Genomic DNA, 21,690 nt, shown 5'->3' on the forward strand with positions numbered 1-21,690 from the left:
AAAAAAAATACGTTTTACAATCGGAATTCTGGTTGTCAAACACTGGAGTAAAATTATTAACGTTAGCTAACTAAAACCAAAGGTAGCTAAGATAGCTAGCTTAGCAGCAAGCTCGTAAGATTATTCCAAATGTGGGGTGACAAAAGGAGTGTGTGTCGATTCAACTTGCCAAGATCTTTCTCGCAAATACCAAGATGGTTGTCAAGTTCTGTACACACTTTGGACACCAAGGACAGGTATTCAAGCCGCTTAAGCTCTTCAACTCCAAAGTCTGCCATTGTGTCCAGTGTTTGTTTTGTTTTCAGAAAACGCAGGCATTGGTAACACGCACGTTACGTTATGAACTTCGAACTTAGACCACACTTCCGGGTAATTATTTTATTGGTCACCAGGTGGGGGTAAACTCATTGCCAATATGACAATCTAAACTCAAAGCAATTTTTTTTAAACCTTTATTTAACTTGGCAAGTCAGTTATGAACAAATTCTTATTTACAATGACCACCTAACCTGGACGACGCTGGGCCAATTGTGCACCGCCCTATGGGACTGCAAATCACGGCCGGTTGTGATACAGTCTGGAATCGAACCAGGGGCTGTAGTGACACCTCTAGCACTGAGATGCAGTGCCTTAGACCGCTGTGCCACTCAAGAGCCCCAAAACAGACATTGTGGTCTCCAGTGTGGCTGTCAATAAAACATTTCTAAATGAAACATTAGCAACAAAAAGTAAGAGAGCGATACATTTAATGAGTGCAGAAAATGTTAGGATTTCACTAGCACAGTAAAGCAATCACTCAAAGCTAAATCAAAGCTTGTCCAAGTATTACTAATTAATTAATATTAATGTCCAAGTATTAAGTTCCATCCTGGTATTTCCCTTCGTTGTATAAAAAGATAGTTTGTCTTTTATAGTAGGCTGTCTCAGAGCACTGCTTTTAAAACAAAGACGTTCACTGTCAAATTACTGCCCAGTCCCCTTCCTATTCAATTTATTTTTCAGAAGTTTACACACAGGTCACATGTGACATTCAAGTAAAACAAACATGTTTCGTTGTCCATGATACTCAAATATAAGATTGATTCTCCTCAGGGGATGATACATTTTTATTCATGTTACCCAGGTAAGCCTGTAAGGACAGGAGAGCAATGACCTCATTTTACTAGTTGACTGCTATACAGGTCAAGTGAAATAATTCAGCCTACCAGAATTCAGCTCAAAATGCTAGAATTGCAGTTAATAGAAAACAGCTGAGCACACATAACACATACTTGACACATGTCCAAAACAAGTAGATAATGACCCAGCTTTATCAATCGCATGTTACAGCTAACAAGGCCTGTTGGCAGACAATGTCTCTCCATGGTATTTCTCAACCAGCTGATATAGGAATGTGTCCCTCTCTTCCTGTGTTGCGATACAGGATGCACATCCTAGCGCCGCCGAAAGGCGCGGGAGATTCTCCAAGCGTTGGGCTCTTCGTAGCGGTTGTAGAGGGGCTCGAGGCGCTGCTGCTTCTTCTGTTTGCTGAGGCGTGTGGGGTCGGACACTTTGAAAAAGGCCGGCGAGAACTCTACCAGCCAGCGTGGGTCAATGGTGGTCACCTCCCTCATGTACTCCTTAGTGGTGAGCACCAACTCATGGTACACCACCCTGTGGAGAGAGAAATAAGAGGATCAGGCAAGAGGAAAAGGATGTCCAGGATGGCTCAGTAACAGTTGACATTCAATGTACACTAGTGACTAATCCATTAGTCCCCATGGTAATCAGAAAGGAGGGTTGACTCACCACTCAGGCTGGCGGTTGAACAGGGCACTGGAGGGGTGGATGTACACCACCTGCTGGTCAATGAGGGTACGGTAACCCTCCTGGGGATCCTTTTTGGCTGCGTTCCGGAAGAAACCACTGCAGATGGCCTTCTGCACACGCACTGTGGCCTTTCCACAAGTCACCACATCCAGTTTATGTCTGAAAAGAGGTAAAAGGTTTTGGGATTTGTGTGAGAAGATTTCTAGGAAGTGAGGTTTCTTTACCAGATATACAATTACCTTGATCATCAAATGGACAGTGGCACCTACCTGTCCATGATACCCAGCATCTGTTTGCGGATATCCTGGGCTCTACGCAAGGAACGGGCCTGGATGAAGTTCTCGTAGCACCAGGGGTTGGAGAACTTGTTGTTCTTCCACGAGTTATAGACAGCCAGCAGAGTAAGGTGGTCTCCCTCGGCCTGGTGGAACTTGGCCTTCTTCTGGTCAGCCAGGGCCTGCTTGTCCTGAGACACAGAATAAAAGCACCGTTAGTCAACAAATGATCAACAACGGCACACCATACAACTGCCTCATTGAGGTCTCCAACCATAATGGTAAACCTCAACAAAACATTCAACTGTGCCGCAAAGAAGGAAAAAAAAGATCTAATCACGATACCCAGAGGAGTGATACGACGCCATTTGCGTTTATGAGTCTTGTGATTTGCCATACCTTGGGCCTGTAGAAGACGTTCTGCACAGACAGCATGGAGACGATGGTGAGCATCTCCTCACTGCAGCCCAGGTGGACGGACATGATCAGCATCTTACACAGCATGGGCTCCAGAGGGAACTCAGCCATCTGACAGAGAGATGGAAATAATGAATTGGTAATTAATCCTCACTTTTGCCTTTCTTAACAACAGTCTCCTTTTTTGGTATAAACTCTTACCCTGCGTCCTAGACGAGTGAGCAACCCTTCATCGTCCAGAGACCCCAGAGTGTAGAGCTGCTCCATGGCTGTGATCAGCGTCTCCATGGGTGGAGCGTCCATGAAATCAAACGAAAGCAGGTCATTGATGCCCATGGCCTGAAGGAATAAGGAGAAAGGGAAGTCAGGGGATGTCACGGGACGAGTAGGTCTGACAAGTCTAGATCACAGACGCATGTACAGTGAAACAAGGTCTAGCCCCTTTTGTTACTGTGTGCATACCTTGAGGGACAGCACAGTGCTGGCCAAGTTAGTTCTCTGGATCTCAGGCACGTTGGTGGTGAGCATCTCGTCTCTGTATGCTCTCTCTGTGTACAGCCTGTAGGTCTTCCCTGGACCAGTTCTTCCAGCTCTTCCAGCCCGCTGCTTGGCTTGGGCCTAACAGAAGTTATATTGGCATATCAAATCCTAATTGCAAGGTATGCAAAGGGCTTGAGTGACAGAAGGGTTACAATCTGGGTACATTTAGAATATAAATATGAATGGAGTGATTAACCAGCCTACCTGTGAAATGGGAGTCACCACCAGCTGGTCAATACCAGTCTTGGAGTTGTACACCTTTTGCTTCACAAATCCTGGGTCCACAACGTAGTAGATCCCGTCAATGGTCAGAGACGTCTCAGCAATGTTAGTGGCAATGACAACCTTTCTGCTGCCGGGGGGAGCAGGGTCAAAGATACGGGTCTGCATCTCGCTTGGCAGCGCAGAGTAGACAGGTAGAATGATGAGTTCAGGCACTTCAGGTCCCAGAGACTTCATCCGTTCATACAAGATCTCACACGCTGTGTCAATCTCCTCCTGACCCGTCAGAAACACCAGGACATCACCTGCAAAAAAGGGGCGAGAGAGGACAATGAGTCACTGATGGCCAAATCCTTAACTACGGATGTCAATCAAGGAGTTCAGTCACAAGGAGCGAGAGAGGACATAAAGGTTGATAACTCTTTACAATCAAGGTTGAATCTCAAACTGACATTTTATAGCAATGGATTTGCATTCATGCAGTGATTTAGGTCAATGACTATGAATTAAGGTTAAGACTATAGACTGGGTATAACCTTCGTTAAAACCGTACCTGGAGGCTCGGTCAGGTGGATCTGCATGACGGTGATGAGACTGGCGTCCAGGTAGTCCGTCTCAGGCTCTTTGGTGTAGAGCACCTCCACTGGATAGGTACGTCCTGGGATGGTAAAGATGGGCGCCTCGTAGAAGTACTGGGAGAACTTGACGGCATCTAGCGTGGCTGAAGTGACAATCAGCTTCATGTCTGTGCGTTTCTGCACCGTCTGAAAACAGGGAGTTAGCTTAATACAAAACTTTCCTTTAAAATATTAACGATGTTTAGACCCTGAAGTCAAGGGGACACAAGACCCTGGTATACCTTTTTGAGCAGACCGAAGAGAACGTCAGTATGGATGGTCCTCTCGTGGGCCTCATCCAACATGATGATGGCGTACTGGCCAAGGTCCGGATCTATCAAACATTCTCTCAGCAACATACCATCTGTCATGTACTTGATCACCGTCTCAGGGCTGGTGCAGTCCTCGAAACGGATGGTGTAGCCCACCTGGTGTAGAAGAACGAAGGAACAAGTTAGAAATAACTAGGGCCAGACGTTTGAGATTGTTCTGCAATCAGATGTGTTCGACATCATCTCATGGTCAAGTGTTAAGATACGCAGTGTGGCGAGATCGCTCACCTCCTGACCCAGACAGCAACCGTACTCTTCAGAGACTCTCTTGGCCACGGACATGGCTGCCACACGACGGGGCTGAGTGCAGCCGATCTTCCCCCGAGTGGTGTAGCCCGCCTCGGCCAGGTACTGGGTGATCTGGGTAGTTTTCCCAGAACCAGTCTCGCCAATAACAATCAAGATCTGGTTATCGTGGACAGCCTGTAATAGAGAAGCAGAGATGTGAGCAAAATGTTATGCCATAAATGATAAAAACAGCTGATGTTGAAATAGGAATAATTAGCGATATATAATTTGCAAACTTTTGCACAAACCTGTATGAGCTGCTCTTTGAGCTTGTAGATGGGCAGGCTCTCTCTCTGCTCCAGGATGGACATTGCTGTCTTCTTGCCATAAGAGGCCTTGTTGCCCCCAAAGGCATGTTTCTTCCACTCCGGGATGTCAGTTGGCATCATGCCGATTCCTCTCATGTTGGCTGCAATCTGCCTTCCATCAACTGTGTAAGAGAGAAGCGTCTTTAATTGAGATGAACTGGCATGATATTTAACCTCCACCCACTTCAGATGACTGGTGATCCAGACCCAGTCTAGGACCCTGGGAGGAACCTTTACACCCACACAGCCTCCCCTATAACCCTGGGCTATGGAGGACACGGCACACTACAGCAGGCCACTCTATCCGGCCTGTTAGGATGCTAAAGGAAACCAGACAACCATCTCCAGCCCTGAAAACCCTGAGGGCAGCTGCTGCTACACTGGAGGAAGTCTGATGTAGTGGCTCAGACCGGACTGTGTTTTGGATTACTGTGTGCTTCCATACAGACTTACCATCAGGCAGGGGGTCTACCCAGTGTTTGTTCAGGCCCATGGGGATAGAGTCCATCTCGGCCTCTCGCTGACACTGCTTCACTTCCCTCCTCTCCTTAGCCAAAGCACTCTGCATCATGGCAGCCTGGGACAGCGAGCCGTCTGGATTCTGACAGAGGGAAACAAAGTGAGCTGCGATTGTTCACACTACTAAACAGGATGAAAGCACTCAAACAAGATTGCCTTGAAAGTAGGGTGATCAAGAGGACATGGAAACATACCTTAACAATCTTGACAGGGCTCATGTCCATACTCTGTTTAGTGTGTCCTCTCAGGAACGGAGGCTCCTCCTCCACCAGCTCAATTTCCAGGTCCTCATCTGAAAGAAAGACATGGGCAAATCAGCATCCAATACATTGATGTGAATCTAAACCGATAGTGGTTTTCTATGAAGCAAATGTACAAGTAAATTACTCTTTTAGCACGGCTGTGCTGCGGCCTTAGGTACGAGGCGGAGCAGACTACCGTAGATTAGCACAATCGTGCAAAGTTTTTTTTTTTTTTACACAACCTCAAGTGTACAATTGCTTTTCTACAATGGGTTACGAGTCAAATAAAAAAAGATATATATTTTCCAATCAGTTAGGTTGCCAGAGATGCGACCCTTTCGTTTGTTCTAAATGTTCCATTGCCGTGCTGGCTGGCAACGCTATTATCCCTTGCTTGCTAGCTAGCCAACTACAACTAACACAGTCACGTCAAACTATGCTAAAATAGCAAAGTAGCTGCTATATATATATATATATATATATATATATATATATATATATATATGTGTGTGTGTGTGTGTGTGTGTGTGTGTGTATACACATAAAAATTATGCCGATTCATGACCGACTGGGAAAAGATGACTGTCTCATCCTGACACGTTCATTCTCATTAGGACAGTGGAGATCGAATTTCAATATTGATGCAAATATCGAGAGACTGACAGCAACGCTTATACAAATCCCTGTTGTTGCAAACCAAATGACAGGCTAGAAGCAAGAGGGAATAATGTCTCCATACATTTTTTTTATCCAGTTGAGATCAAGTTAATGAATTGGCTGGCTGGGCCGATGAGACAGTGGATGGGCAGGGATTTCTCAGATGGAACAGAAAACGAGACGCCCATTTTTGCATGATAGGCTTACCCGTGCTAAACTGTTTTTTTGTATGGCTTAGAAATCGTCTCAACCAAATCACAAAGCTTGTTTTCACCAACCCGCTGTAGAACACACAATAACATAAGTCGTGTTTTACCTTCTTCATCGTCAACTTTGGGGAGGATACCAGTCTCCTCGTCAAAGTCAGGGAACTCCTCTTTAGAAAGAACATTAGCAGCAATCATCTGAGAACAGATGAAAATAGCATTATTAGATTTTTAAAAAAATCACATTAATAACAGTCAAGAGGTCTTGATAAAAAACCCAAACACACCTGTTTGATTTCCCACTTCTCAGGGTCTGATATCTTGGTCAGTCTCTTGCGTTCCAGTGTGTCATCCTCCAACTCAGGGGCGTGGCCCAGGTTGAGGTTGGTTGGGCGGTCGGGGTTCCTCATGATTTTCTCCTCCTCACCATCAGGGCCCTGGTTCCTCCTCCTGTTGGGGTTCAGGTCCTCCCCCGTTTCCTGGTCTACATCCTGTCAACCAAGAGGAGAGCCAGTGTTTCAGTAATAATTAAACATGTCTTTCATAGTGCTTTCCAAAAGCTCCAAAGTCTTTAAAACTTATTGGCACTCCAGTCTCCTTTTCACCTCATTTAACAGCTGATTTCTTAACAAAAAGGGTACATCTCAATCTGTGGTCCAGGTAAGTCATGCCATAGCACCCAAGTGTGGGGGGGGGGGCTTTTTTGTTCCTCAAGCAAGGGGGTGGTCGATGACAAACCAACACCTTGAAGTTTGCAGTTGTCAAAAAATAAATATACATTTTTAGGATAATAAATATAAATTTTTTCGACAGGAAAAGTACTTTAAATGCCCATATTTTTACCAACATGATTACAGGGATGCAAACTGGTGAGCGCCCAAAAAGGTGATACATTTTTCACACGGAAATTTGCCTATTTTCAGTGGGTTTGTCACAACACCAACATTTACTAATGATGTGATACCAAGTAGTATCGTGATACCACAGGGTTTGCCCCACATTTTTTTCAGGCGAAAGAGTTCCATTTTGGTCCCATGAGACCAAAATGGAACTCTTTCGCCTGAAAAAAATGCACTATGTCTGGAGAAAACCAAGCACAGCTCATCACCCGTCTAACACCATCCCTACTGTGAAGCATGGTGGCGGCAGCATCATGCTATGGGGGTGCTTTTCAGCAGCAGGGACTGGGAGACTGGTAAGGATAGGGAGAACAATGAATGGCGCCAAATACAGGCAAATCCTTCATGAGAACTTGCTTCCGAGTGTAAATGAACTTAGACTGGGGTGAAGATTTACATTCCAACAGGACAATGACACCAAGGATACAGCCAAAGCAAAGCTGGAATGGCTTCAGAACAAGAATGTGAAAGTGAGTGGTCCCACCAAAGCCTAGAATCCCATTAAATCTGTGGAAAGACTTGAAGATTGTTGTTCACCACCACTCTCCATCTATTGTAACTTAACAGAGCTTGAGAAAATCCACAAATCCAGATGTGCAAAGCTGATATACATACCCAAGACGACTCAAAGAAGCTATCATCGCCACCAAAAGTGCTTATTAACTCAGGCGTGTGAATACTTATGTAAATTAGATTAATGAAATAAATACATTTGCTAAATTTTCTAAAAACAAGTTTATTGGGAATTGTGTGTAGATAGGTGAGGGGGGGGGGGGATCCACTTAATCCATTTTGAACTCAGGCTGTAACAACCTTCTGAATAAGTCAAAAATGTCACTGACAGAAAGGGCTGCCTCGCTTCTTGCGCTTAGGAAACTCTGCAGTATTTAAAAAAATATATATGTACCATTTCTTACATTGTTAGCCCAGACAATGTTGTGTTATTACATACAGCTGGGAAGAACTATTGGATATCAGAGCGCCGGTAATTCATCAGCACCACAACTTTCCCGAAGCAGATCCATTGTTTGCACCCCCCAGGGAAAATTAACTGATTCCAGAACCCAAAACAACTCCGGCGAAGGAGAGGTACTCGGAGTGATCTTTGAGTCCGACTTAAAAGACATCACCCACCGCTTCCAAGCATATTACTATCTGGATAATAAAGTTGACGAGCTCAGGGAGGGGGTCTTTTTCCAGAGAGACATCAGGGATTGTAACATACTCTGCTTCACGGAAACATGTCTCTCTCGGGATATACTGTCCGAATCGGTCCAGCCAGCTGGAATCTCAGTTCATCGCACAGACAGGAATAAATATCTCTCTGGGAAGGAGGGCGGGGGTGTTTTTCATGATTAACGACTCATGGTGTAATTGTGATAACATACAGGAACTCAAGTCCTTTTGGTCACCCGATCTAGAATACCTCAAATCAAATGCAGACCGTATCATCATTGTCATTGGTTATAGTCACGGCCGTGTATATCTCCTCCTCAAGCTGATACCGCGACAGCCCTCAAAGAACTCCAGCTGACTTTATGCAAACTGGAAACCATATGTCCTGAGGCTGCATTTATTGTAGCTGGGGATTTAAAAAAAGCAAATGTGAGAAAAAGGATGCCAAAATTCTAGCAATGTAGGACTTGCGCTGCCAAAACTCGACCAGTTACTCCAACTTCCGGGATGCCTATAAGGCCCTCCCCGCCCTCCTTTCGGCAAATCTGACTGCGACTCAATTTTGCTCCTCCCTTCCTATAGGCAGAAACTCAAACAGGTAGTACCCGTGCTTAGGACTATTCACCGCTAGTCTGACCAATCGGAATCCACGCTTCAAGATTGTTTTGATCACGCGGACTGGGATATGTTCCGGGTAGCCTCCGAGAACAACATAGACGAATACACTGACTCAGTTTAGCAGGAAGTGTATAGGAGATGTTGTACTCAATACCTACCCTAAACAGAAATCGTAGATAGATGGCAGCATTTGCGCAAAACTGAAAGCGCGAACCACTGCATTTAACCATGGCAAGGTGACTGGGAATATGGCAGAATACAAACAGTGTAATTCAACGACTCAGACAGCAGAAGTATGTGGCAGGGTCTACAGACAATCACGGACTACAAAAGGAAAACCAGCCACGTCGTTCTTTGCCTGCTTTGAGGATAACACAGTGCCACTGACGCGGCCCGCTGCCAAGGACTGTGGGCTCTCCTTCTCTGTGGCCGATGTGAGTAAGACATTTAAGCGTGTTAACCCTCGCAAGGCTGCCGGCCCAGACGGCATCCCTAGCCGCGTCATCAGAGCATGCGCAGACGAGCTGGCTGGTGTGTTAACTGACATATTCAATCTCTCCCTATCCCAGTCTGCTGTCCCCGCATGCTTCATGATGGCCACCATTGTTCCTGAACCCAAGCAAGCAAAGGTAACTGAACTAAATTACTTTCGCCCCGTAGCACTCACTTTGTTATCATGAAGTGCTTTGAAAGACTAGTCAAGGATCATATCACCTCTACCTTACCCGTCACCCTAAACCCACTTCAATTTGCTTACTTTCTCAATTAGATCCACAGGCGACACAATCGCCATCACACTGCCCTATCCCATCTAGACAAGAGGAATACATATGTAAGAATGCCTATAGCTTAGCATTCAACACCATAGTACCCTCCAAGCTCATCATTAAGCTCGAGGCCCTGGGACTGAACCCCGCCCTGTGCAACTGGGTCCTGGACTTCATGATGGGCTGCCCCGAGGTGGTGAAGGTAGGAAACACCTCCACTAGATTGATCCTCAACACAGGGGCCCCTCAGGGGTACGTGCTTAGTCCCCTCCTGTACTCCCTGTTCACCCATGACTGCGTGCCCAAGCACACCTCCAACTCAATCATCAAGTTTGCAGATGACAACAGTAGTAGGCTTGATTACCAACAATGACAAGACAGCCTACAGGGAGGAGATGAGGGCTCTTGCAGTGTGGTGCCAGGAAAATAACCTCTCACTCACCAAAACAAAGGAGATGATCGTAGACTTCAGGAAACAGCACCCCCCATCCACATTTGCAGTCTCGCAATGGAGAAGGTGGAAAGCTTCAAGTTCCTCAGCGTAGACATCACTGACAAACTGAAATGGTTCACGCACACACAGTGTGGTGAAGGCGCAACAGCGCCTCTTCAACCCCAGGATTGTCACCTAAAACCCCCAAACTTCTACAGATGCACAACCGAGAGCATCCTGACAGGCTGTGTCACTGCTTGGTATGGCAACTGCACCGCCCACAACAGCAGGGCTCTCCAGAGGGTGGTGCAGTCTTCCCAACGCATCACAGGGTGAAAACTACCTGTCCTCCAGGACACCTACAGCACCCGATGTCACAGGAAGGCCAAAAAGATCATCAAGGACAACAACCACCCGAGCCACTGCCCATTCACCCCGCTATCATCTAGAAGGCGAGGTCAGTACAGGTGCATCAAAGCAGGGACCGAGAGACTGAAAAACAGCTTCTATCTCAAGGCCATCAGACTGTTAAAATAGCCATCACTAGCACAGTGGCTGCTGCCTATATACACGTAGACCTGAAAACACTGGCCACTAATAAATGGAACACTAGTCACTTGAATAATGTCTACATATCTTGCATTACCCATCTCATATGTATATACTGTATCGTATTCTATGCCGCTCCGACATTGCTCGTCCATATATTTTTACATTCTTAATTCCATCACTTTACTAAACGTGTGTGCATCGGGTATATGCTGTGTAATTTGTTAGATATTAGTGCACTGTCAGAGCTAGAAGCACAAGCATTTTGCTACACCCGCATTAACATCTGCTAAACACGTGTATGTGACCAATACAATTTGATGGGGTAGGAATACTTTCTGACGGCACATTGGCTCAATATGGTAGAATACACTCACCTTCATGCTGAGACTGGTCTTGGAGCCAGTGAAGGACAGCACCTTGATCTTGACTCGTTGACCTTTCTGGACCACATCAGCCACGTTGGCAACACGTCCCTCTCTGCGTAACTCAGAGATGTGCACCAACCCCTCCCAGCGTTTCCTACAACGCAAAACAGATAAGGCTTTCAACATTGCTCACTCAAACGCGAACCAAGTTCGCTACATTGAACTAATGACTTTTGCCGAAGCAGTAACAACTCTTTTACTGACCTCAGCCCCTCCAGTTGCACGAAGCAGCCAAACTGCATGATGCTGGTGATTTTTCCGTTGAATATGTCTCCCACGGTAGGCTCCTCTGGTGGAGGGCGGTCCACGTGTTTGTCCTTCCACCGATCAGAACCTTCCTTGGTGTCCTTGTCTCGGTCTCTGTGGGGGCTGGGGGTGCGACTGCGCTCACTCCAGCGAGACGCGCGTTTCTTACCACGGTCACGGTCCCTCTCACGGTCTCTGTCTCTCTGACGATCGCGGTCCCTAGATCGAGATCTAGAGCGGGACCGAGAACGATTACGCCTCCTCCTGTCCCGGTCTCGGCTCCGACTTCTGCTGTGCCGCCTCTTTTTGTCCGACCTGAGGAATGCAATCTATGAGCTCCAATCTATGTAACCGAGGAAAATGTACACTTGAAGCCAAAAATAGTTTAATTGGGGATATCTCTTTACCTGCTCTTGCTCTTTGAGTCTGATCTACTCACACTGGGCATGAACATCTCCAACTCCTTCATGGCGGCGTCTGCGATCTTCACGTCGTCTTCGTCTAGTATGGCCTGGGGGGGTGGGGGGTGGGTGGGTCAGAAATGGTAGGCCAAATATCAGTAGGTCACACAGTCAACCAAAGTAGTCTATAATGTATATTTGACCTGCAAATGAACCGTAGATAGAAGACTTACCTCGGGAGCAGGATCGTCTGGCCTGCATAATGCAGGAAACAACTCCTTCAGTTTGTCCTTCTCACTCTTCTGCTTGACCACAGGCTCAGACGCTAGAATCAGAGTAGAGTCAGCAAGTCTACACATAGTAACAATAGCATAAATAGTGCATTCGGAAAGTATTCAGACGCTATGATATTTCCCACATGGATTAAATTGTGGGTTTTCCCATCAATTTTAGAATACGGCTATGGTACCATGTTTCCTCCAGACGTGACGCTTGGCATCACAGGCCAAAGAGTTCAATCTTGGTTTCATCAGACCAGAGAATCTTGTGTCTGACTTTCTGAGAGTCCTTAAGGTGCCTTTTGGCAAACCCCAACGGGCTGTCATGTGCCTTTTACTGAGCACTCAACCAATAAAGTCCTGATTTGTGGAGTTCTGTGGAGATAGTTGCCCATCTCCAAAGAGGAACTCTGGAGCTCTGTCAGTGACCATCAGGTTCTTGGTTACCTCCTTGACCAAGGCCATTCTGCCCTGATTGCTCAGTTTGGGAACTTCAATGCTGCAGAATTGTTTTGGTACCCTTCCCCAGCTCTGTGCCTCGACACAATCCTGTCTCGGAGCTCTACGGGCAATTCCTTCTACCCCATGGCTTGGTTTTTGCTCTGACATGCACCATCAAATGTGGGACCTTATTTAGACAGGTGTGCGCCTTTCCAAATCATGTCCAACCAATTGAATTTACCACAGGTGGACGCCAATCAAGACATAGAAACATCAAGAATAAACAATGGAAAAAGGATGCAACTGAGCTCAATTTCAAGTCTCATTGCAAAGGGTCTGAAAATTACACAAGGTATCTGTTCATTTTTTATATTGTGTAGATTGAATAAAAATGTACTTAATCCATTTTAGAATAAGGCTGTAAAGTAACAAAATGTGGAAAAAGTCAAGGGCAGGGGTCAGAATACTTTCCGAATGCACTGCACATAGCCCATACCTTTGCAATTGTAAGTGAAAAGCATACATCACCATAAATTAGACGCTATAGGTGGAATATAGCTCACATACCTTTGTTTGTAGATGCCTTTGATGGAGGCCGCATTGTTTGAATAAGTCTGAGCAAATTGCCAACAAGTGAATCCTGAAAGATCGAAAATAAATTGAACATACAGTTGAAGTCGGACGTCATTAAAACTCATTTTTCAACCACTCCACAAATGTATTGTTAACAAACTATAGTTTTGGCAAGTCGGTTAGGAAATCTAATTTGTGCATGACAAGTAATTTTTCCAACAATTGTTTACAGACAGATTATTTCACTGTATCACAATTCCAGTGGGTCAGAAGTTTACATACACTAAGTTGACTGTGCCTTTAAACAGCTTGGAAAATCCCAGAAAATGTCCTAGCTTTAAAAGCTTCTGATTGGCTAATTGACATCATTTGAGTCAATTGGAGGTGTACCTGTGGATATATTTCAAGGCCTACCTTCAAACTCAGTGCCCCTTTGCTTGACATCTTGGGAAAATCAAAAGAAATCAGCCAAGACCTAAGAAAAAAAGAATTGTAGACCTCCACAAGTCTGGTTCATCCCCGGGAGCAATTTCCAAACGCCTGAAGGAACCACATTCATCTGTACAAACAATAGTACGCAACTATAAACACCATGGGACTACACAGCCGTCATACCGCTCAGGAAGGAGACGCGCTCTGTCTCCTAGAGATGAACGTACTGTGGTGCGAAAAGTGCAAATCAATCCCAGAACAACAGCAAAGGACATTGTGAAGATGCTGCAGGAAACAGGTAAAAAAAAGTATCTATATCCACAGTAAAACGAGTCCTATATCGACATAACCTGAAAAGGAAGAAGCCACTGCTAAAGGAAGAAGCCACTGCTCCAAAACCACCCCCCCCCCCCAAAAAAACGCCATAAAAAAGCCAGACTATGGTCTGCAACTGCACATGGGGACAAAAATTTTGCTTTTTGGAGAAATGTCCTCTGGTCTGATGGAACAAAAATAAAACTGTTTGGCCATAATGACACTTGTTACGTTTGGAGGAAAAAGGGGGAGGCTTGCAAGCCGAAGGACACCATCCCAACCGTGAAGCACGGGGGTGGCAGCATCATGTTGTGGGGGTGCTGCAGGAGGGACTGGTGCACTTCACAAAATAGATGGCATCAAGAGGAGGAAAATTATGTGGATATACTGAAGCAACATCTCAAGACATCAGTCAGGAAGTTAAAGCTTGGTCGCAAATGCGTCTTCCAAATGGACAATGACCCCAAGCATACTTCCAAAGTTGTGGCAAAATGGCTTGAGGACAACAAAGTCAAGGTATTGGAGTGGACATAACAAAGCCCTGACCTCAATCCTTTAGAAAATTTGTGGACAGAACTGAAAAAGCATGTGCGAGCAAGGAGGCCTACAAACCTGACTCAGTTACACCAGCTCTGTCAGGAAGAATGGGCCAAAATTCACCCAACTTATTGTGGGAAGCTTGTGGAAGGCTACCTGAAAAGTTTGACCCAAGTTAAATAATTTAAAGGCAATGCTACCAAATACTAATTGAGTGTGTAAACTTCTGACCCACTGGGAATGTGATGAAAGAAATAAAAGCTGAAATAAAATCACTCTACTATTATTCTGACATTTCACATTCTTAAAATAAAGTGGTGATCCTACCTAAACTAAAACAGGGAATTTTTACTAGGATTAAATGTCAAGAATTGTGAAAAATTTAGTTGAAATGTATTTGGCTAAGGTGTATGTAAACTTCCGACTTCAACTATAGCCATCAGATCGTACCCGCTAGCTTACAGCTGCACTAGGGTCGAACAGACGTTGTGTGTAGATTAAGACACCACGGAGCGAGAAATGGTTTGGAAAACGGACCTCAATCCAGGGATGAGAAATGTGTTGTACTCCCGACTTGTTTCATTAACCCAACTGTTACACCAAGAAGATTGAACGGCTGCTAGTTTTTACGTAAAATTGCCCTTTTCGTCCTCATGATAGGTGGCAGAAGCCATAGCAGCCATTTTGGAATGATAGTGTCAGCCAATCAACTCTTTTGTTGTTCAACGAGACATGCGATTCCATAATGGCTGCTGTGGCTACTGCTAGTTAGCATGAGGATGAAAATGGTAGTTCAACCTTCTCGGTGTAACAGCACACGCATTTCTTATCCCTGGATTGAGGTACTTTTTCCAAACCTTAACATCTTGCGGAGGCTCCGCAGTGTCTTAATCTACACAGAAAGTCCGTACAACCCTAGTGCAGCTGTACACAAGCGGGTCAGATCTGCTGGCTATCTAGCTAGTTACAGTAGATAGCAGTGGACAGTACTTACTGTGAATTCAGCGCCATTTTTCAATAGAAGTGATTTAAAGCCATCAAACGTTGGTTGCTTTTCAGCAAGGCTGATGACAAACTCGGCTGTGTGGCAAAGAAACGACCCATTAGTTCAGGATTAACCTGATTAGCCAAGTAATGTTACTCCTAAACATTAAGAATGTAGCCTTATTTGCTTGTTAAAACGGGGCTATCACGCCAGCTAGCTAGCCACCTTTAAGGTCAGACATAGCCCTTGAACATGACTCAGTTCCATTACACATAAGAGTCATTGGACGAAGACATCCTCTTACAGGGACGTTTTGTATAAGACCATTAACACTCGTTGCTTGCGGTAGGGTATTGGAAGCATAAGGACCTCATCACAGATAGAACAAGGAGGCAGATCGTTCAATGGATATATAAAATGTGAAGCTTCCAGGTGGCGTTTCCACTCACTACCAAATATTGTGATGAGGAAGCCAAGTGGCCGGCAGTGGGAGAACATGGAATTTGGCCAACATTCTGCAAATTTACTCATCGATGAAACATTTGATCGCGATACAGTTCTGTTTCCAAAACCAGAATCTGTAACAGAGTGGACTGTGTTTTGTAGACTTCACTCTTTGCTAAAGTTTCAAAACATTGCATTGTTTAGAAGGAGTGCAAGGGCGAATTGAGTTATTGCACACATCAGGGTAGGCGTTCCCTAACGGAAATATGCAAATAAATGCTAGAACGTGCCAGTGGGATCTCACTAGCTTGTGCTTGGCATGGGCCCACCTCCTTGCTTGTTCTGCCCACTATGATTAATTTGCTCCCATTGGAAATGACAGGCTCTGGTCTGTTGGGTTAGTCGCAGTCCTTCTCAAATAGTGGGGCACGCCCCCCTGGGAGGGCTCGGAGCGATGCCAGTGTGACCCCGGGGAACATGCTTTTTTTTGCCGCAGGGAGTAGTTTTTTTTTTTTCACCAAACAAGAGCACATAGCACAGAGCAGGAGATATGAAGTGCAGATAACAAACCCTTAAGAGACACCATGGAAAAATATTTAACAGGGATGAAAAGGCGGAGAGACGGAGATAATGAGACAAACGTAAGTCTCCCGAAAGCTAAGACGAGGAAATATGACGACGCGTATGTAGCGCTTGGCTTCACTGTGACTACGGTGGGAGACGAGGAAAGACCGGTATGTTTACTGTGTCTAAAAATGTTGACAGCGGACAGCATGAAGCCAAATAAATTAAGGCGTCACTTAGACATTACACCCCAATCACGCTGATAAGCCGCTTGAGTTTTTTCAGCGAAAACGTGCCGAATATTGCCAACAATCGTCCCGCTTTGTGAATGCTACTTCAGTAAACAAGCGAGCACTGTTAGTATCATATAAGGTGGCGTACCAAATTGCTCAGTGCAACAACAAAAAAAACACTCCATAGCAGAGGAGCTGATACTGCCTGCAGCATTAGACATGGTCTCTGTCATGCTGGATGACGCAAGTGCTGCAAAAATAAAAACTATGACTTCCTCATTTGGATTTAAAAAAAAAATATATATATTTTTTTTAAACAGCACAAATTGTTTTATTCATTTTTGTTTTATAGGTCAAAGTGTTTCATATATTGTGCTCCTGAGTTCATGTTGCTGATCAATTTGAATGTATTATTTATTTATTATATTTAATTTTATAGTATCAAATGGTAAAAAAATGTTTACAGTTTAAATAAGGCTTGAATTTTTTGAATTTAATTACAGGCAAATCGATGCACTAAGTCTTTTCTGTTACAGACTAAAAAACGATGTTAATAAAGTTATTCTTTGTTGTAAGTTCATCTATATTTCTTTCTTTTTTTGTTTTCTTTAATGTTAATAAGGATACAATGTTATGCAGAGGTGTACTTATAACAATTTTATAGACAAATGATACTATTTACAGTCGCGACGGAGAGTTGGGGGGCGCGAAATGTTTACTTCTTCCTAGGGGGGGCGTAACAGAAAATAATTGAGAAGCACTGGGTTAGTGATAAAAAGCTTTGACCTTATCTTCCATATATATACAAACTTTTCTGCAATAGGCTGAGAGAGGCTGGACTGAGGGCTTGTAGGCCTGTTGTAAGGCAGGTCCTCACCAGACATCACCGGCAACAGCATCGCCAATGCGAACAAACCCACCGTCGCTGGACCAGACAAGACTGGCAAAAAGTGCTCTTCGCTGACCAGTCACGGTTTTGTCTCACCAGGGGTGACGGTCAGATTTCCGTTTATCGTCGAAGGAATGAGCGTTACACAGAGGCCTGTACTTTGGAGGTGGAGGGTCCGTCACAGTCTGGGGGCGGTGTGTCGCAGCATCAGACTGCCTGCAATGACAACAAGCTCAATGCTGAGCGTTACAGGGAAGACATCCTCCTCCCTCATGTAGTACCCTTCCTGCAGGCTCATCCTGACATGACCCTCCAGCATGACAATGCCACCAGCCAAACGGCTCGTTCTGTGCATGATTTCGTGCAAGACCAGAATGTCAGTGTTCTGCCACAGCCAGCGAAGAGCCCGGATCTCAATCCTATTGAGCACGTCTGGGACCTGTTGGATCGGAGGATGAGGGCTAGGGCCATTCCCCCCAGAAATGTCTGGGAAATTGCAGGTGCCTTGGTGGAAGAGTGGGGTAACATCTCACAGCAAGAACTGGCAAATCTGGTGCAGTCCATGAGGAGACGCACTGCAGTACTTAATGCAGCTGGTGGCCACACCAGATACTGACTGTTACTTTTGACCCCCCCCCCCCCCCCCTTTGTTCAGGGACACATTATTCCATTTCTGTTAGTCACATGTCTGTGGAACTTGTTCAGTTTGTCTCAGCTGTTGAATCTTATGTTCGTACAAATATTACACGTTACATTTGCTGAAAATAAACGCAGTTGACAGTGAGGACGTTTCTTTTTCTGCTGAGTTTATATACTGTATCCTATACTATGCTGCTCTGACATTGCTCGTCCATATATTTTTAATTCCATTCCTTTACTAGATGTGTGTATTGTGTATATATTGTGTAATTGTTAGATATTACTAGTTAGATATTACTGCACTGTCGGAGCTAGAAGCACAAGCATTTCGCTACACCCACAATAACATCTGCTAAACACGTTATTTGACCAATAAAATTTGATTTGAACTCTGGGTCTGCCATTCCTGTGGCGGTCCTCATGAGAGCCAGTTTCTTCATAGCGCTTGATGGTTTTTGCGACTGTACTTGACGAAAGTTTAAAAGTTCTTGAAATGTTCGGTTGGCAGAGTTGCAAAGAAAGAGCCATATCTCAGACTGGCCAATAAAAATAAAAGATTAAGATGGGCAAAAGAACACAGACACTGGACAGAGGAACTCTGCCTATAAGGCCAGCATCCCGGAGTCGCATCTTCACTGTTGACGTTGAGACTTGTTTTGCAGGTACCATTTAATGAAGCTGCCAGTTGAGGACTTGTGAGGCATCTGTTTCTCAAACTAGACACTAATGTACGTGTCCTCTTCCTCAGTTGTGTACCGGGGCCTCCCACTCCTCTTTCTATTCTGGTTAGGGCCAGTTTGCGCTGTTCTGTGACGGGAGCAGTACACATCGTTGTACGAGATCTTCAGTTTCTTGGCAATTTCTCGCAAGGAATAGCCTTCATTTCTCAGAACAAGAATAGACTGACGAGTTTCAGAAGAAAGTTCTTTGTTTCTGGCCATTTTGAGCTTGTAATCTAACACACAAATGCTGATGCTCCAGATACTCAACTAGTCTAAAGAAGGCAAGTTTTATTGCTTCTTTAATACGCACAACAGTTTTCAGCTCTGCTAACATAATTGCAAAAGGGTTTTCTAATGATCAATTAGCTTTATAAAATGATCAACTTGGATTAGCTAACACAACGTGCCATTGGAACACAGTTGTGATGGTTGATGATAATGGGCCTCTGTACACCTATGTAGATATTCAGGCGTTTCCAGCTACAATAGTCATTTACAACATTAACAATGTCTACACTGTATTTCTAATCAATTTGGTGTTATTTTAATGGACCAAAAATTTGATTTTCTTTCAAAAACAATGACATTTCTAAGTGACCCAAAACTTTTGAACGGTAGTGTATATACATAAATTATTACATTGATGCAAACCTTGATATAGTTAGTTTTCACACAGCCATATCCATGTAACATTATAAAAAATAACAGACAGAAGACAACAGGCGGTTCGACAATCTAGCATTCGCATAACACCTGTGTAAGTGTAGCGGAAGTGTGTCGTAAATTGAGTCATCCATAACGTTACACCTATGGGTCTGTCCAAAACTGATACCGTAAAGTGTATATTTTTTTAATTTGAGGATTCTTTATCGCTTATGGAAGACAAATGCCAATGATTATTGAAGTTTCTAAACGTTAAAACAGCGTCGGGATTGCATTTCACATGAGGCAGTCGTGGGCGAAGCTAATTTTGGCTAAGAACTGTAGCCAGGGAGAAGCCAGAATGCCGCCTTGAGTTTGAGAACTAATTTAGCTAGCTAGGTCAGACAGATGTCATTGCTGTGTTAGTTAGCTAACTAACGTTAGTCCGGATAAATTTGTATTGGCAACAAGACAACCACAACAGTGCCAAGTGACTTACTGGGACTCGTTTTGGGTATAAGCCTGTAGACAGTTAACATGTAGCTGGTTAGTTAGCTGCTAAACAACAACTTGCAGTTTACATACCTAGATCTTTATCGCTTATCCCCAGATGGTTGTCGAGTTCTGTGCACACTTTGGATACTAACGAGAGGTATTCGAGCTGTTCTAGCTCGTTATCTCCGATGTTTGCCATTCTCCACGAGATTGTTTTGTTTTCAGAAGAAAACAGCCGCAGACATATTTGATGGAGTATGACATCATTTCCGGTTCTGCCGGAAATTAGTGTGTGGTGTAGTTCTTCAATTTTGTCACCTGGTGGTGCTAAAACCATTCCAAAAAGGGGACTACCTAAAAACACTCCAGTTCGATACAAGGCACTTCGTAGCAGGTAAGGTTAGCAGAGAATTTTCGCTAGTCCTAATTTTAACCTAATTATCCTAATTTCTTGCGTAAACCTAATTTGTTGCGTAAATCCTCCTAATCTGCTACGAAAAGAAGTAACTGTATCGAGGGGCGTGGTTTTAGGGCTCTCCCAAGATGGACACTGTCTCTATGGGCACTGACAGAATGTTATGACTGCCACAATGACAGACATACACCTTGCTTTACAGCTCTAGTCAGTTCACACATGGCCTTGAATTACAGGACACAGCTAACTGTGTGACATACATTGTAGTTTTTGAGAGCAGTTCTGTTTTTTTTTTTTTTGTGGCCTCTCATGCCCTGATGACAAGAAAAAGCCACATATTACATTGTCAAAAAGAGAGAGCTGTACATTCTTCTCTCTACATATCTTTCTCTCCCTCTCCATGTTATGTAATAGATGGCTGGGAGATGTTGCAAGCATGATGTAACCTGACAGACATGTCATCCTTCCTGCACGTCCTAACCATAACCCACCCTCCTGTGCTTCCTCTCTCTGCACGTCCGCACCCATTGACTCAGTCCCAGGACCCCTGCTTCCTCTCATCTGTCTGTCTACTTATCCTCTCTCTCCTTGGGCCATAAACGCCTTATGCCCCGTCTAGCATATTGCCATAACTTATTCATAAACACACACAGGGTTGGGAAGTAACTGATGTACTGTATTCAGATTACAAAAAACTAAATGTAATCAGTTAAATTACAAGCAAAAATATTGTCATCAGATTAGACACTTTTGAAAAACTAGATGATTACTTCTTGGATTACTTTTATATTCAGAAATGATGACACATTGAAAAACTAGATGATTACTTCTTGGATGACTTTTAAAATCAGAAATGACACACTTTTAAATACATTGACACATTTAAGTTTGTTCTACCTGAGCGAGTCTGACCACAGGTCAGAGACCACTATGATGACACACCAAATGCATTTGATGGATCCTTTTTGACTTCTAATGCCTCTTGGGGTGGCAGGTAGCCTAGTGGTTAGAGCGTTGGACTAGTAACCGAAAGGTTGCTCGATCAAATCCCTGAGCTGACAATGTAAAAATCTGTCCTTCTGCCCCCGAACAAGGCAGTTAACCCACTGTTCCTAGGCCGTCATTGAAAATAAGAAT

General features: G+C 44.4%; 2 protein-coding genes across 4 annotated transcripts in view; both read right to left on the reverse strand.

Moving 5' to 3' along the window:
• The window catches only part of LOC120029884 (ATP-dependent RNA helicase DHX8), a 34,715-nt gene extending 34,384 nt beyond the window's left edge, over positions 1 to 331 (reverse strand). The window contains exon 1 of one of the 3 annotated variants that reach the window (XM_038975189.1): positions 170 to 326. In XM_038975189.1, the coding sequence (XP_038831117.1) occupies positions 170 to 278 (109 nt within the window). In that variant the 5' untranslated portion in view covers positions 279 to 326. Of the gene's footprint in view, positions 1 to 169 lie in introns of all 3 variants that reach the window. The other 2 variants (XM_038975190.1, XM_038975191.1) reach the window with 2 other exon arrangements.
• Positions 332 to 963: 632 nt separating this feature from the next.
• Positions 964 to 20,384, reverse strand: LOC120029883 (ATP-dependent RNA helicase DHX8-like). Its single transcript, XM_038975188.1, has 22 exons — positions 20,229 to 20,384; positions 15,520 to 15,605; positions 13,236 to 13,308; positions 12,183 to 12,274; positions 11,956 to 12,059; positions 11,507 to 11,863; positions 11,252 to 11,396; positions 6,720 to 6,923; positions 6,543 to 6,630; positions 5,522 to 5,619; positions 5,262 to 5,409; positions 4,749 to 4,930; positions 4,441 to 4,635; positions 4,123 to 4,308; positions 3,817 to 4,027; positions 3,246 to 3,568; positions 2,964 to 3,119; positions 2,703 to 2,840; positions 2,484 to 2,612; positions 2,079 to 2,275; positions 1,789 to 1,968; positions 964 to 1,653 (listed from the first exon to the last, which is right to left on the reverse strand). The coding sequence occupies exons 1-22, from the start codon at positions 20,335 to 20,337 to the stop codon at positions 1,434 to 1,436; spliced, it is 3,621 nt and encodes a 1,206-aa protein (XP_038831116.1). The 5' UTR covers positions 20,338 to 20,384; the 3' UTR covers positions 964 to 1,433.
• Positions 20,385 to 21,690: the final 1,306 nt, after the last annotated feature.

Source organism: Salvelinus namaycush, chromosome 35, assembly GCF_016432855.1.
Source record: "Salvelinus namaycush isolate Seneca chromosome 35, SaNama_1.0, whole genome shotgun sequence".
Classification (NCBI taxonomy): domain Eukaryota; kingdom Metazoa; phylum Chordata; class Actinopteri; order Salmoniformes; family Salmonidae; genus Salvelinus; species Salvelinus namaycush.